Raw genomic sequence first — 17,092 nt, 5'->3', positions numbered from 1 at the left:
CTGAGCTCGTCATGAGCAGTTGCCATTATTTTGCTTATGACGAGCTGTGCTCGTCACGGGTATTTTGCAAGGCTACAAGAGGCTTATGACTTTTCTATTTACAACATAGATGGCAGCACGGGTTCCACCATTGGCGCTTGTATTCAATGAGAGTTTCCACACGAGATAGCGGAACGGGTGGTTTCTTTCCCGCACGATATACAAACACGGCCTCATCCATGCGGCGTTCTGGTGCGAAAAATCTGTCTTCTTCAGATGATGAAAGCGAGAATGATGAGGATATTGGCTGTATGTTTGATTCTTCAAGTAAAGAGGACAGTGATGACGTTTTTACGGACAGTGACTCTGAAGGGGAAGACAGCCGCTATGATAGGATGGAAAGCTCCCGTGAATGGTACCGCATAGACCCCGAGGAGGCTCTCTGTGTAGTGCCGCGCTCTGAATGCTACCACACAGATGGTAGCCTCACAAAGCTCCAGGTGAACTATCGAGGAATGGTGCGTTCTCTGCACGGCAATTGAAACCCAGCCTTTACTTTGTGGAGGTGCAGAAATGTATTTGTGAATATATTTGATATGCCCCAGGTATAGCGTATATGGAGTGGAGAATGACCAATAAAACTTTATTATATGCCATAAAATATTTTAAATATTTTTTTTTTTGTTTTGAACACGTTACTGAAGCAGGGGGCACGTCACCGCGAGGAACGCAGACATGAGAGCGCCTTTCTTGACGCAGGTCGTCCTGCTTGCGAGCATCACGTCGAGTCTCCGGATTTTCACCGCCGCCCGCCTGGACCCCCACGACTGTCCCGAGCAGACCCACCATACCCCGGCCGGCGACATACCAACGCGCCCTGCTGAACAACTGCCGGTCCCCGTCGCAGCCTGTTCTTCCCTCCTTCTCCCGAGAACAATCACCGGCCCCGGCACTCCTCCATGCCTACTTAAGAAGCTCTCGCACCGGAGTCAGTCGGGGCACGTCACCGCGAGGAACGCAGACATGAGAGCGCCTTTCTTGACGCAGGTCGTCCTGCTTGCGAGCATCACGTCGAGTCTCCGGATTTTCACCGCCGCCCGCCTGGACCCCCACGACTGTCCCGAGCAGACCCACCATACCCCGGCCGGCGACATACCAACGCGCCCTGCTGAACAACTGCCGGTCCCCGTCGCAGCCTGTTCTTCCCTCCTTCTCCCGAGAACAATCACCGGCCCCGGCACTCCTCCATGCCTACTTAAGAAGCTCTCGCACCGGAGTCAGTCGGGGCACGTCACCGCGAGGAACGCAGACATGAGAGCGCCTTTCTTGACGCAGGTTAGTGACCCACAGCACGCTGCTTATTGTGTTCGTTCTGACGACCCTTTCTTTCTCGCGGTGTCGTGCCCCCCCGACATGCTCGAGTCCTGGCGAAAATTTCTGTACCAGTTGTGCTCTGCTACTACAAATGCTTACCTTGTATATTTTATGCTTTTACTCTCGGGGGATGTTGAATTGAACCCCGGACCTTCTCCCGTAACGCTTGAAACTAAGATGGCCGAAACACTTGCTTCTATCCTTGAAAGTATGGGCAAGCTTGAAGCAGGGCAGGATGCTATTTTAACTGAACTGAAAGGTCTGAAGGAGAGGCAAGATGCGACCGATAGCGAGCTCAAGCGCCTGGCCGAACGGCTGGGAACACTGGAGAATAAAGTTGCGTCGCAGTGCACCACGACATCTTCTACACCTAGCGACACTTTAAGCAGCTTAAATGACAGATTAACAACTATCACAGCAAGGTGTGATGATGCGGAAAACAGGGCTCGGCGGTGTAACTTATTGTTTTATGGTATTGAGGATGACCCCAAGGAGGACTGGCCTGGCTCTGAGCAGAAAATAGTCAACTTCTGCTCAGATAAGCTTAAAGCTACCGCCGACACCCTTAAGTTTGATCGCGTGCATAGGTTGGGAGGGTTTGCTCCCGATAAATGCCGACCCATAATTGCGAAGTTCTGCTTCTTCAAGGACAAACAAACCATTCTAGGTTCGGCGCACAGGCTTAAGGGGTCGACTTTTTCGATTGGTGAAGATTTCGCCTTCTCAACTCGACTAGCCAGAAAAAAACTAATAGCTTTCGCCAGAGAAGAAAATAAGACATTCAAGCTATCGGTGGATAGAATGCGCATGGACAATAAAACATACACATATGACCCCGTAACTGATACTGTTATCGCTTCTAACATATAGCAAAGGACAGGCGTCCACCCTTTGCGACCAAAGAACCACTCAACTAAAGAATTGCCGTCGTTATCGGTTACGTACACTAACATTCGAAGCTTACTTCCTAAACGCGACCAGTTATGCTCTTACTTGGACGACAGTAATAGCGACATCTTGGTGCTAACTGAAACTTGGTTACATTCTGACATTAATGATAGCGAACTTTTTAACGAAAAGAGGAACTACAGCGTTTACAGATACGACAGAACACACAGGAGGGGTGGTGGTGTTCTGCTCGCAGTTAGAAATGGGATAACGTCGTTTTCCGTTGAAACGAATGCTTCGGTTGAAATAACTTGGGCTGCATGCGTGACAGCATCCGCTAAGGTCTTAATAGGCGCCTGCTACCGTCCACCTGACTCCGATCCATCCTTCTTGAAGGAACTGCGTGAAAGTATATCTTGTGCCTTGAAACAATGCCCTGCTGATATAGTCTACCTTTTCGGGGACTTTAATTTCCCTCTCATTGATTGGTCGCTCCTCTCAGCTCCGTGTAGCACTTCAACCGAATTCATTAACTTAACTCTAGACTTCAACCTTGTTCAAGTTATAGACGAACACACTCGAGGGTCTAACATCTTAGATCTTGTATTAACCACTGCACCGGAAAGCATAGGATCCGTATCATACATCGATGGGTTCAGTGATCATAAGCTCCTTCAGTTTACATTTAACACTCCTTTAAAATTCCCCGGTGCCATCATTAAAAAAATACGCGATTATAACAAAGGTAATTACAGGGAAATGAACGCAGAATTGGAGGAATTCTTCAATGAATCCTTTCTACCCTCATTCAGTTCCCGGTCTGTGGATGACAGCTGGGTGCTCTTCAAGAACAAGATAGCCGAACTGGTCGACAAACACGTGCCTTTAATAACAATAAAAAATGATCAATCTAATCCGTGGTTCAACAGACAACTCAGAAACATGCGAAACAAAAAGAAACGATTGTATAAGAGTGCTAAATCTACTTTCAGTGCGTCGTCATGGGCCAAATATAAGGAATTTCTGAGCACTTATAACTCTGCAGTACACAGTGCCAAACAAAAATACTTTTCTGAGGATTTACCTTCGCTGTTAAAAAATAACCCCAGAAAGTTTTGGAAGACAATTTCAAACAATCGTTCTAATAATGACATTGTAATACATGGTGACAACGGTGTTCCCCTTCAGGAACATGCGTGTACGCATGCATTCAACAATTTCTTCTCGTCGGTATTCACCCAGGAAGATCATTCCACCATACCCATGGTTCCCGAATACGATTACAGATATATGCAGCCAATTAATATTACTCCTGAAGGCATCGCTTCACTAATTGGCAGTCTTAAAGTTTCCACTTCATCTGGTGTCGATAACATCAATTCAAAAATATTAAAGAACACTGTGCACATCTCTAGTCAAATTCTGTTCCATATTTTCAGTAAATCATTGACATCAGGTCTGTTACCTGCCGACTGGAAAATCGCCAAGGTTGTTCCCATTTTCAAATCCAATAACAAACATGCACCCGAAAATTATCGCCCGATTTCTTTGACGTGCATATGCTGTAAACTACTGGAGCACATTATTGCATCTAACGTGTATAAACACCTCGAATCCAACAACTTTTTTTTCGTCCATCAGCATGGTTTCAGAAAAGGCCTGTCATGTGATACACAACTGCTGGAATTTACAACCGACCTACACTCTAACATGAATGCTAACCAACAAACAGACTGCATTTTCCTTGATTTTTCAAAAGCGTTCGACCGTGTTGCTCATTCCCGCCTCATTACAAAACTATCAGCCCTTTGCCTGGATTCTTTAACTTTATCATGGATTCGGAACTTTCTGTCTATGCGCCAACAATTTACCGTGGTCAACAACTTTTCTTCACACCTCGCTGATGTTACTTCTGGAGTTCCCCAGGGGAGCGTCCTGGGCCCGTTACTGTTCCTGATCTACATAAATGACTTGCCCCTCAACATCTCATCACGGATACGACTCTTTGCTGACGATTGTATTATATATCGTACGATTACTAGCCTTAACGACCACCTTTCCTTACAAAATGACTTAAACATAATCTACAAGTGGTGTAATACATGGCAAATGTCACTTAATTTGAGTAAATGCAAAGTAATGTCTTTTAGTCGGAAACACGATAATTCAGATTTTCTTTATTCCATCAACCACAGTGCAGTTTCGCAAGCCGCTTCTTATAAATATCTTGGTGTTCATCTAACACCTAATCTCTCTTGGGGTACCCACATTTCCGCCATCTGCGCAAAGGCTTCTAAATCGCTCGGTTATCTGCGACGAAATTTACGATGCGCACCAGCCCTTGTCCGCAAACATGCGTATCTAACCTTTATTCGTCCGCAGCTAGAATTCGCGTCGGCGATCTGGTCCCCTCACCAAAACTACCTAATCGTCCAGCTGGAATCTATTCAAAACAGAGCCGCCAGATTTATTACACGCAAGTACGACCGTCATCTTAGCGTTACCCAAATCAAACAAGAGTTATCACTTCAGCCGCTAGATACCCGTCGCACTATCGCGCTATTATGCCTTTTTCATAAATACATAGTTCGCGTCACACCTAACCCACTTCCTCTTAACGCCCCAGTACGTACGTCACGCCGCCTTCATAATAGTCATAGTTTTATGCGAATTTTTGGCAAGACGCTTGCTTTCAATTCATCTGCATTGCCTCGAGCAATCATGCACTGGAATGATCTTCCTGACCAAATTGCATCCATACGTAGTCAAGATGGCTTTAGCGATAATCTGCACCGACATTTTTCTAGTAATTGTGTAATGATGAATTGCTAGAATAATATTGTTACTGTTTATGGGTGTTTCCCCCTTGTATTTGTGTTTTTGTGATGTTTTTTATTCCACAAAAACCCTGTGCGTTTGTGATCATTGTCTGTTAGAAACGTGTATGACGTGTTTCATTTATGTCTGTAAGCCGATTACCCAAACTCTATATTGTGTACTTGTCTTTTCTTCTTTTTCCCCACTATTTTTTTTTGTGTTCTTTCAAAAATGTAACCCCCCTTACTCAATGCTCTTCAATGGGCCTGTAAGGTATTATAAATAAATAAATAAATAAATATCATCTCATTGAAAAAATTGGCCATTTTAGAACATAATTCTTTCGTTTAATGAGCCCTTAAGGGGTTAAAGACGTGGCCCTGGCCTACCGCATGGGCATCGAGACGGCCCGGATGGCCATTCACGACATGTGCCGAGCCATCTGGGCACGCTTGAAGGACAAGTACATGAAGGTACGACCCCACACGAGGTCACTGTGTTCCAGGGAATGCACTGTAATGGTAGTCACAGGGCAACAGTTGGACTGGTGTTGAAAGCGAAGGTTATGATTGGGGAGGATGTATTTTTGTATGAATGGAAAATGTAATAAAACCCATGCAGGTCATATCACACGTCCCGTTTTTAACATGCTGAAGCAGCACCTGGGCCATGAAGCATGGTGCAGTGGGAATCTGCAAACTACTTCGCACTACCTAAGGATACTGCTGACATGCACCAAAAACCCGTGTAGATGGCGTTCAGGTGTTGGAGAACCCACAATTCATTTACTTGTTTATTTATCATAGATTGCACACCATTCTTCGTACAATTTCAAGCAGGCAAGCAAATTGTAATCAAAAGCTACACCAAAAATTTGGGTTCCAGTAGCGAAACCTGAGGAAGGTGTGAGATAGTTGGGGCATTTTTTATTCCACACTATTAGTTATTGCTGATAAAGATTCACCACCAGGTATGGCTGTTTGTTAAACACAGCAGTCAATCAGGTCCATGCGATATCACAATTTGCTGCGCCCATGCTTCACCTGTTGTTAAGTAGTGATGACTCATGTTAATGTAATTTCAGGTGCCGACGACGGAGGATTGGGCCGCTAGTGCTGACGGCTACAGCCGCCGATGGCAGTTCCCCAACTGCCTGGGAGCCGTCGACGGCAAGCACGTGGCGATCGCTGCACCTCCAAAATCGGGCAGCTTGTTCTACAACTACAAGGTGAACCTATCTGCTTTATGCATGTTTTATCAGCACAAACTTGTGGTAAGCTTTATGATAATAAACTCCGAAACTGAAGAGTGCGTTGGGTTGCAATATTTCTCTTGCAACCTCTCATTAAGGTTCACTACTCAGTTTCCTTTTTAACAACAAAACAAGTTTAAATTACCGTATTTTCCGGACTATAAGTCGCACCGTTGTATAAGTCGCACTTCCGTTTTTTGAAAATTTTCACAGAAAAGTTTGTATGTAAGTCGCACTTTTGTATAAGTCGCACCTTTTTGCAGTGTTTGCGTTTTTTTTACGCACACAGTGACGCTCCAAACCGAAAGAAATGCGAGCGTACCACTTACCTTTCAATGTTATTGGAGCGAAGCAAAAGAATACGGAGCCATAGGCCGGTCAGATGCTGTAAGACCTTTATTATTACTGCCTTGTCATACCAAGTCTATTCGGTAAAGCCGTCAAATTCCTCGCTTTCCGAGTCACTTTGGAAGACTGCGGCGATCCCTGGATCCAGCCCGGTCAGCTCCTCTTCATCGTCGTCAGGCCCGCTGTAGTCCGTTTCAGTGGCACCGCTCTCAGGCACAGAGTCAATCAGTCCTGCTTTCTTAAAACCGGCAGTCACAGTCCTTACGGAGACGGAGTTCCAGGCTTCACTGACCCACTCGGCCACCTCGCTCAAGGACGCGTGCCTCATGTGGCCAGTTTTCGTAAAACTGTGGTCGCCGTCTGTCATCCAAGTCTCCCACAAACGCCGCAGAATAGCTTTGAAGCTGCGGTTCACGGCTATGTCGAGTGGCTGCAGCATCTTTGTCGTGGCGCCAGGAATAATGACCGAGATGCAGTTCTTGGATTTGATCTTCGTCTTGATCAAATTAGTCATGTGTGCCCTCATGCTGTCCATCACGAGAAGTCCCTTCTTCGTGTGAAAAAATGCGTCCAGTCGCCGCGAGAAGCATTTCTCCAGCCACAGCCCCATCATTTCCACATCCATCCAACCTTTCACGTTGTACTGAACGACGACTCCGGACGGGAAGACGTCTTTCGGTATGGTTTTCCTCTTGAAAATAATCATAGGCGGCAGTTTAGTTCCATCTGCACAGCACGTCAACACGACGGTAAAATGTGACTTTTCGTGGCTGGTTGTCCTCACACTGATCGTGTTTTTCCCTTCTCGGCCACGGTCCTGCCCATTGGTATATCGAAAGTCAGCGGGACTTCGTCCATGTTGACGATGTGGCTAGGCCTAACGTCATGGTCTTGGATTTCTTCTTTGACGAATGCCTGGAAACTTGCCATTTTCTCCTGAAAGTCGTCAGGGAGTTTCTGACAGGCCGTTGTTCGAGCTCTGATGACCAGCTGGTGGCGCCTCATAAATTGGAAGCACCAAGACGGCCGCCAACAAAGTCATCCACGTTCATGTGCGTCTCCATGTTCGCAGGCGATCCTCTAGCTGAGGCCAGCGCGCCTTTTTGCCACGATTAGCCTTCTTTGAGCCCTTCATCGTCTTCAGCACGCTCGCAGCTTTTCGCCAGTCCCGGACAACTTTCTCGCTGACGTTGAAGTGCCGTCCGGCTGCACGGTTCCCATTTTCATTCGCATACGCGACAGCAGACAACTTCAACTTCGCAGTGTAACTTTTCCGCGGTATTGGTGGCGGCATGTCCACACCTTGGTCGTGGTTCGCGCAACGTCGAAACGAGCTTCACGTGGTCGAAACACCGTGGACGAAACAAGTGGGGAACAAAGAAGCGAATGCTGCGGCCGCAGCGCCGCCTGGATCGGGCAACACCACCTATGGCCGCATAGTTACTGTGTGCGACGGAAGATGGCGCACCGCTTCCACGGCTTACGGATGGCTCTCGCGCGTTCAAAATGAGTGGTCGGCTGAAGTATGTATGTGCCTCTGGAGAGAGAGAGAGAGAGAGAGAACAACTTTATTTTGTGCCCGGTGGGAAAAGGAAGAGAAGCTCGCGGGATGGCCGTGCGAGGTGTGGGCCACGATCCTATCGACCATGGTTGAACGTTCGTTCAGAAGTGTGGCATCGCAAATGCGCTTGACGGAACCGAGGACGAGATCTTGTGGTCAGCGGAGAGCGACGAGGAGTGATATGAGTAAGATTACTTCGGGAAATAAATCGCCCGTTTCTGTGGCATTTGTTTTTCTTGCTCCCAAAGTTCCGTGCGCGTTACAATCGGAGGTGCAAGTTTTTTCGGTTTATTGCCTGGAAAATCAGGTGTGCGTTAGAATCGGGTAAGTACGGTAAGCCGTTTTGACCGAAAAGTTTATATATAGGTCGCACCTTTGTATAAGTCGCACCACAAAAATTTTTTGAAAAAACCATGACTTGTACACTGGAAAATACGGTATGTCTAAAAAACTCTGTGTAGAAGTACGCTCAACTGTTGTACGTAGAGAGTGGACCACGACGCCCTTTCTTGTTGGCGTCTGATGCTTTTTATGAAAGCAAAAATGGCAACAGGCTGTCAGGAAGGTGGCGACTATCAAGTAAAATCGTACCCAAGCTCACTTTGGGAACTTTGCAACATACCCTTCAATCGGTGAAGGCATTCACCGATAAAGGTGAATGCCTTCACCACTACATAATCTGTACTGCTAATGAGGAAAGTGCACTGAGTTTTTTTTTTTTGAGTACTCCAGGATAATTCGCATGGGCACCCTGTTGTACACTCTAGAAATCACAAAATCCCAGCAGCACATTTTCCACAGGCGGCTCTATTTTTCATACACGCCATATAGTAGCAGAGTAATAAAACCCACTGCATTGGGGTCAAACACATAGTCCAGGTACTGCGCCATCGTAGCCGGTGCATTGCGTTACTTCCACCCAATTACGTTTTTTTATGAGAATGCGGGTGTTCCACGGTCAGCTGATTCTCACTATTTTCCATTTTTGTGAAATATTCATTCTTTTGATATTAGAGAGTTTCACTAGAGCGTTTTCAGCCCTACGCAAAGTGTTCCCGCTCGCCATTCCCTTGCGTCAGTGGAACTGCGCATGCGAAACCCAGTCCTTGGTGGTGGTGGTGGTGGTGGTGGTGGTGGTGGTGGTGGTGGTGGTGGTGATGTTTATTGACGGGTGGACCTAGCCTTGCGTGATATGCCGGCAAGTGCTCACCCGATCAGCACCTTTTACCGCTATGCGCGGGAATTCACCATGACTCGCTGAGGCTTGTGACATGTAAAAACTGCAGGATCAAACGGAAGATGTCCCTCCTCGTGATCCAATGGCCTTCCGGGAAAATTAAATCGTTCAAAGAGGCATGCAGAGCGGCTATCCTTCGCAGTTCTTTAAACAAAGCTAACCGCTCCTCCGCATGCTCTCGGCAGTCCATAATAAAATGACCGATGTCGCCTGTATCACCACACGTTCCACACAGAGGTGAAGAGATAATGTTCAGCTTATGAAGCCACGCCGGTGTCCGCGCTGAGTTGGATCGGATGCAGAACAGTAAGGTTGCCTCTGTCCTCTTCATTCCTTTGGTGACACAAGGTCGATGTTGTGGTCGCCAAAGAGAGCGGAGATGATCTTGTACGATTGTTTTTAAAATGCGCCGTTCATCTGGGGCCACCTTCAGATGACGAGTGCACGATGTCGCTTCACGAGCCAACTGGTCCGCAGCCTCGTTTCCAAGCAGTCCTACGTGGGAAGGTACCCACTGGAAGCGAATGCTAAATCCGTTTTCCTTTATCTGCTGAAGAAGACGCAGGGAGCGTTGGTAAATTTTATCTGCGGGAAATCCAAGCTGCAAGAGTTGTAGGGCCGACTTGGAATCCGTTAGAATTACCGCATGCTGCACCCGAAGCGATTTGATCTTTTTCAAGGCCGCCTCGATCGCTATGCACTCTGCCGTTGTTGATGACGTCAACTGGTCAATGCGAGCCGCCCAGGAAACGTTCATGCCGGGAATCACAAAGGCCGCTGCGTTGGTATCTGCTTCTCTGTCGACAGATCCGTCCATGAACACATGAACACAATCTCTGTACGACCGGTCCAAGTGCTCAAGTGCTAACATTCTCGCTTCCGCCACTGGTGTATATCTCTTCGAGCGGATGCCCGGGATGGTGAGCTGACACTCCAAACTCTCGAAAGACCACAAAACAAGTAACCTGGGGGCTTCAGTGTGTCCGCTATAGAGTGTGCTTATGTAGGAGAATTTTTTTTATCATGTTGTGCACTTCTTGCATTCAATTCTAACGGGAAGGCATTTGGTTCCACTGGTTGGGTAGTCGTGCAAAATTCCGGGTGCTCGTTCGGCCAGATAAGTATCTTTGCATTCAGTTCAACAGATGGTGCCATAATAGTGGGCTAGTGGGCCGCAAAGCACAACCAATGAAACGCTGTACTAAAACTCTCTGCGCGGTGCCAACGTAGCGTAACGCAAGAATTTATTGTTTGACGTACGCAAAGGCACAGAACGCTATACTAAAACTCTCTATTGTTGTTTTTAATTTCCTGAAATCCTGTTTGATCATTTATGCCTTTTACCATGAATGCGCCTCTTTCGCCAGTACAAAAAGAACGTTCGAAATGCAAATGAAAAATAGTGAAAGTGCACCAACTTACATTGGGGCTTTGAATAGACTGAAACATGTGGGCTATTGGAAACTGCACGAGGCAAAGTTGGGTAACATTGATGCAAACAAAAAAAATGCAATGTGCACCATACTTTATTGCAGGCATACATTGATATGTATGAGGGCACGAAATATGGCAAGGTATAAATACACGAGGAAGACAATGGTTAACCCTTTAATGCCGGAATTATAAAATAGGCAGCAAAAAAAATTTCTTTTTTTTTTGTTTCGGCTTTAAACAGACCCCGTGATTACATTCCACAGTTGTATTATCTGGGATGCAACTTAATCGCCGACTTTTAGGTTTGTCGCGAATTCGCGACAACAGGCACTTAGGCCAATATCTGGAATTCAAATTTATCGCCTACTTCTGCCATCCCTTTGTTTGGGTTTTTGCGTTGCAAAAAGATTGGTCTGCTGTACAATTGGATGCATTAAGCTGTCATCAAAAAACCCTTTGAAATATTCAGTAGGTGCTCGCACAGTATCTCTTTCAGGAACAGTGGTATTCCAGGATGGGACTTCCCGCTGTTCTTGACAGTCTGTTTTTTTTTCACTTCACTGTCTGTTTGGCAGAGGCAGCTGGCAAAGGCACCACGTCACCGTTTTCATCTTTACTGCTTTGATGGTGGCTCTCCCAAGGGCGCAGCTCGTGCTTGTGCATGAGGATCGTAGTCAAAATCATCGTACTCACTGTCACTAAGTCAGCTATCGTCACTGTTATCCTCCGGTGGCAGGCGTGTGCGAAGCCCTTTTCTTCCATACAACGATCTGACATCTATCCTCTGCCATAAAAAAAAAAAAAAATATCATACCTACAGTCCCCGCAAACTGCCTAAATTGCCGAGTGTCGCGAGTTCGCGACATACCATGAAAGCAAGAAGCATGCAACAAAAAAAGTAGTTTTCGACAATGTAACACCTCATGGGCAGTCTCCTGAATGCGTGCAAATAGAAAAAAAAATTGGAGGACCTTGTACTCACTATGGTTAGACAGAAAACGAGGAAGAAGTGAGAGCTGTCGCACGTGGCGTTCGCAGTCCGCCAACCGATGGACGTACTGAGTTTATTTTCAACACCTTATACGAGATGGCGCTACCTGTCTGGAGCGCAACCACCACCTCTTTGACGGAAACACATCACAGCTGCCGCTGAAGGCAGCAAAGGTTTCGCGAGTTGGTTGGCCAGCTTTATTCAGTATGTTGCGAATACGCGACAACTGACATTAAAGGGTTAAGGGGGGTTAAGGGTTAAGGCGAAAGAAGGGTTAAGGGTTAAGACCAAGGGCTGGTCTTAGACAAAACATTTTATTTTTCAAGCTATTGAGATGAAAACCTCCAAACAGGTGTATTTCAGCATTCTGATTTCAAATATCGATTTAGATTTTGGATATCACAATTAGTTCTAATTTCATACTGATTTCATTGTTAAAAGCCTATCCCCAATTAAAAAAAAATCTGCTTTAATGATGCTTCTAAACTGCACTTCATTGCATCGTTTAGCAACCAGGCAGTGCAATAAAAGTATTCCCATGCTTCTAGCCTTCCTACAACCAATTGTATGAGGGTTCAAACTTCGTTGTTTGAAACAATGGAGTGAAGCTTTATTTTACAGAAATATTAAAAAATATTTCCCAAACTCTCTAGCCTGATCTTATAGTTTCCTTGCACTCTCTGATTATTTAGCTTGCAAATAAACTAAATTTGGTCAAGATCTAATGAGTAGAAGCCAAGATACGGCTCATGCAGAGTTGTCAAATGACAAAAAACATCAAATTGAGAAAAATGAAAAAGACGCTCACAAACTTTAAAATTCTTCTGTGTGTACAGAAACATTAATTTCTGCAGCTTATTCGTTTAGTGAATGCTACAGGAATGTCTGGCATTTATTTTTAGTAGCTATCTTGGCTTCAGCAGCAGCAAATAGTGGGTGAGGCAGCCTGTGTTTGCCCGAAATAGGAGCTTACTCTTTCTCTACTCATTTGTGCAGCTATATCTTGTTTTACCTTCTCTCATTTATAAATTGATTAGTAATGCTAAATTAAAACAAAACAAGCATGCCGAATTTCAAGTGTCAGAGCTAAACAAGATGGAAAAAAATTCAACAGAAATGTACAAAAAGCAAAATTGTATGTTGAAGCCTTGTTCAAAAAAAAAAAAAAAAACTGCTTCCAGACGCGAAGGGAAGAGCGAAAGCGTTCACTTCACTGCAAGTGTTGCAGATTCCCTTTAATTCGGTCGGCACCAGAATCCCGGGACGCTCGCCGCCGAGTCTGTACACAAAGCAGCCGCGTCGGCGGATTGCCTCGAAAGCGCGTCATCTCTATTTCATATTTGCCGCGCTTTTGAGGCGCTTTTTCAAAGAAAGTGCTACGAGTTGTGCCGCGCCTCCGCCAGATGGCGCCACGGGTCCCGCGACCAAGAGAAGACGCAGTGAAACATCCCCCTCGCGAGGGGCACGATCAAATGCAGAGCATTTCCGGGGGCGCACGACGTTAAGTAGTTTGCGTTACGTTAATGTTGTTGCACTTGTCAAGGCAACTGCTGACGAGAGAGCGCTCGTCAGCAGTAATTTGAATGAGTCAATGATATAAGGTGCGTTCGTAGCGTCCCATTCTGTGTCGGCTTTGTGGCGCAGTGGGTAGAGCACCATGTACATTGCGTTTCGCCCACAGGGTCGAGGGATCGAAACCGGGCGCCGGATAGTATTTTTTTTTTATATAGTAGGGAGGGGTGCGGTGCGGACTACGGACGTTAACGCGGGTGACATCGTGAGTTACTGAAATGCTCTGCATTTAAAATGTTTCATTGCACAGCCCAGTGGCTTAGAATGCACCAGGACAGTAATCTGCAGCAGATGCTTGTGCATGGCGCCCCCGTTTTGCTGCCTGCAGAGATGTCACTGAGGCTGCCCGCTTTCGCTCAGACTTCTTGGCACGGCTAGAGTCCTTTTCTCGATTTCTTTGGCTGCTTTTGCAGTTCTCCTCCACTTGAAGCTTCCTTAGGATCAGTGCCGAGGCAGCTGTTGAGCCAGAGTTGAAGCGGATTACCGCCTCTGCAACAGCTGTTTGCACAGCAATCAGTGATGCGTGCTTGTCTTTCGGCATCAAAGACTGTATCACCGAATGAAGGGCTTCGTTGGCGTTTTGGGTTTTGCCCCCTGTGGCACCGTTCAAGCAGTTCTTTGTCAGAGAGCCGCTCATACACTGGTCGCAGTGCCTGGCTCACATGGTCTGGAAGGTTGTACCTGTGTCTAGGTGGCGGCTCATCCCTCGCGACTGCAGCGTTGTACTTGCACCATGAGTCGCTGCCACTTGGACACAGGCTGTGATTGGGTCGCTCATCAGTAGATGTGACGCGATGAAATGTAGCCATCACCGCTTGTTGCATTCGTTCAACGTTGCCCACGTTCGACTTCAGGGCCCAGCCATAATAGTTCGTGAGCTTCACGATGAGGTCACCTGTAAGGCGACCTTTCCCGCACAGTGTCTCACCACTGTGCTTGTGCACAAGGTTGCGGAGCGCTGTGCCCATTCGCTTTTGCACATGGTTCATACAGTCCTCCTTAGTCACCGGTATGAAGCCGTAAACACTGGCCTCTACGATAGCACGGAATGACCTGCTGTCTCCATCGCACAACATCGTTGTGTAGCGAAGGCCATGGCGCAAGATGGTGCGCTCAAAGAGGGTGACCGCAGCCTCTACTTCCATGTGGCCCGATTTGCTCTCCGTATTCTTTTGGCAAATGTGGTTTGCCTTCCAAATGGCATACTGTGGGTCCTCTTCTGGGGGTGCATTCTTGCAGCCCGCACAGAAGTTGGAAAGCACAATCTAGTCCAAGGCGTAACCGGAAAAAAGCTCTATTACGGTGCCAACACCGATGTGGGACAGGTGACCTCTTGTCATCCATGTCCCATCGAAACACACAGCTATGTTTCCAGCGTGGCCAAATCGGAGCTCGGAGTACAGGTTCTTGATGGTCAGGGCACAGTTGGACATACCTTTTCTTCAGCCTTAGTTGCAGCAGGCATGAACTTATCCTTCAAGTGGCTCTGATACGTTTTGTGGTGGAGACCCCTGTGGGAGACCCCCATCGCGGAAAAGACGTCGTTGAGCGCAGTCTGACCGTTCCCTGTGCTTTGTAGAGTACGAGACGCCAGTAGGTTGATCTTGAAGGGGCGGCATTTTGCCGTTCCAGGTGCCCGCGGGGAGCTCCACTTTTTGTCCACAATTCCACAGTTACTGCACTGAAGGCACAACTTCACGGCGATGCCATATTCTCTCTCACCTTTCGTGATGGAGACGTCTGCGCCGCATGTCCGACACGTACGGTAGTATGCTGAAGTAAGCTGTTGATCGCAGCCAAATCAACGACCGTGTAAGTCGAAGCCGATGCAGAAGGGCCCGCGTCGTCGTGCGTAATTGGGAGTGTCGACAGCTTTCTTTCACTCGCGGATATTGACGACAGACTGGTGATCTTGTCTTCGGCCCGCTTCTGCGGTTGCTCGCGATTGGCACTGCTCAGAAATGTATCTATGCGCGTTCGACGCGCCCGATCGCCGACGTCGCCGACGTCGTCCGAAGCGGACGCCGCGCTCGTTCTCTCGCCCGCTGATTCACGCTCGAGAGCGGCACTAGAGATCTTATCGCCAGCCTGCTCCTCAGATAGCTGGCGTTCACCATCGTTATCTTGCAGCCGCTGACGCCACTGACTGCCGATGTCGTGCGAACCGGACGCCGAAGTTATCGCCACTGATTCACGTTCTGGCTCCACGCAACGGAAGCCGAACTCGTCACCGCTGGTTGACGTTCTAGCTCCACGCTATCGCTGGTCGTCATCGCTGGCCTGCTTTGCGTCCTACTCCTCCTTTTGTGGGTTTTTCCAAATTTGTGGACGACGCGGAACTTTTTATTCGGCCTTGCCATTGCTGACGCGATGAGTCGGGAACGCTGATTTTTCAAAATGGCGGCGCCCTCCGGCAAACTTGCCGTCGCACCAAATGACACTGGCCAATGAGAATCGCCAGTTTTTGCACGTGGTACCAAGCAACCAATAGCAAGGTGGAACTCGATTTTTCGTTTTTGGCTTTTGCTGGCGCTACAAAGGGTAGCAGGTGCTCGCTGCTTGGCAGGTAAAGGCGCAAAGAGTGGCTCTTTCGAATGGTACCAAAATGGCCGTGTGAAGGCGGTTGGTTTTGAAATGCGGGGATGCGGAATGTGGGCACTTTTTGACGCGCTTTCATGATTTACTGCGTCGAGAGGGCTAATTTACATGGCAATTTCTAAATAACTACGCCATTTTAGGCCCCCATACTCGCCTATAGGTAGAAATAAACCTCGTATTGCCAAATATGATAAAACTGAAAAACCGATTTTGTATCGATTTTTTGACGCTAAAGACCTGCGTCCCCCCTTAAAGATAAAACAATCGTTCAGGGAAGGAACAGGATCATTAAATAAATGGAAGCGAAAAAAAAAAAGGAAACGAAATTGGCAAAACAAGTGACGTAATACGGATAGCAGAAGCAGTGTAATGGAACAACTAGAGGAAGAAAAAAAGCAATACTGATAATTCAGGAAGTCATTTTAGTTAGTTCATGCATTCTCTGACTGCCTGCATAACTTTCATACGCATCTCTAGTTTTACATCCTCTTGAACTTTTCGCATGTAACTCACTAGTGACATAGCAAAGTATTCGTCACTGTCAAGTGGCTTCCAAGCTGCCAGTTTTTCTGATACGTCATTGTCACGTGTGTCACGCGGCAGAGAAATGAGGCTCGGGTTTTAGTTGGTTCATGTAGTCTCTGATTGCCTGCATAACTTTCATGCGCATCTCTAGTTTTACATCCTCTTGAACTTTTCGCATGTAACTCACTAGTGACATAGCAAAGTATTCGTCACTGTCAAGTGGCTTCCAAGCTGCCAGTTTTTCTGATACGTCATTGTCACGTGTGTCACGCGGCAGAGAAATGAGGCTCGGGTTTTAGTTGGTTCATGTAGTCTCTGATTGCCTGCATAACTTTCATGCGCATCTCTAGTTTTACATCCTCTTGAACTTTTCGCATGTAACTCACTAGTGACATAGCAAAGTATTCGTCACTGTCAAGTGGCTTCCAAGCTGCCAGTTTTTCTGATACGTCATTGTCACGTGTGTCACGCGGCAGAGAAATGAGGTTCGGGTTTTAGTTAGTTCATGTAGTCTCT

The 17,092-nt window shown here is 47.0% G+C and overlaps 1 protein-coding gene and 1 pseudogene across 10 annotated transcripts in view; one reads left to right on the top strand and one right to left on the bottom strand.

Annotated features, from left to right (window-relative positions):
* LOC144172453 (uncharacterized) overlaps nt 1-17,092 on the top strand; it is a 106,379-nt gene that overhangs the window by 18,085 nt on the left and 71,202 nt on the right. For 9 of the 10 annotated variants that reach the window (XR_013323008.1, XR_013323009.1, XR_013323010.1 and 6 more), the window contains one exon: nt 6,143-6,286. Coding sequence is in view for 6 of the 10 variants with exons in the window: in XM_077701155.1 (XP_077557281.1) it covers nt 6,143-6,286 (144 nt within the window). In the remaining 4 variants the exon portion in view is untranslated. Of the gene's footprint in view, nt 1-6,142; nt 6,287-10,263; nt 13,408-17,092 lie in introns of those variants that run through there. The other variant, XM_077701156.1, reaches the window with a different exon arrangement.
* On the bottom strand, nt 13,691-15,147 carry LOC144172452 (uncharacterized; annotated as a pseudogene).

The sequence above is a fragment of the Haemaphysalis longicornis genome, unplaced genomic scaffold, assembly GCF_048455015.1.
Source record: "Haemaphysalis longicornis isolate Haplotype H1 unplaced genomic scaffold, Haemaphysalis longicornis Haplotype H1 scaffold_213, whole genome shotgun sequence".
NCBI classification, from domain to species: domain Eukaryota; kingdom Metazoa; phylum Arthropoda; class Arachnida; order Ixodida; family Ixodidae; genus Haemaphysalis; species Haemaphysalis longicornis.
This window is presented reverse-complemented; position numbering and strand designations above follow the sequence as displayed.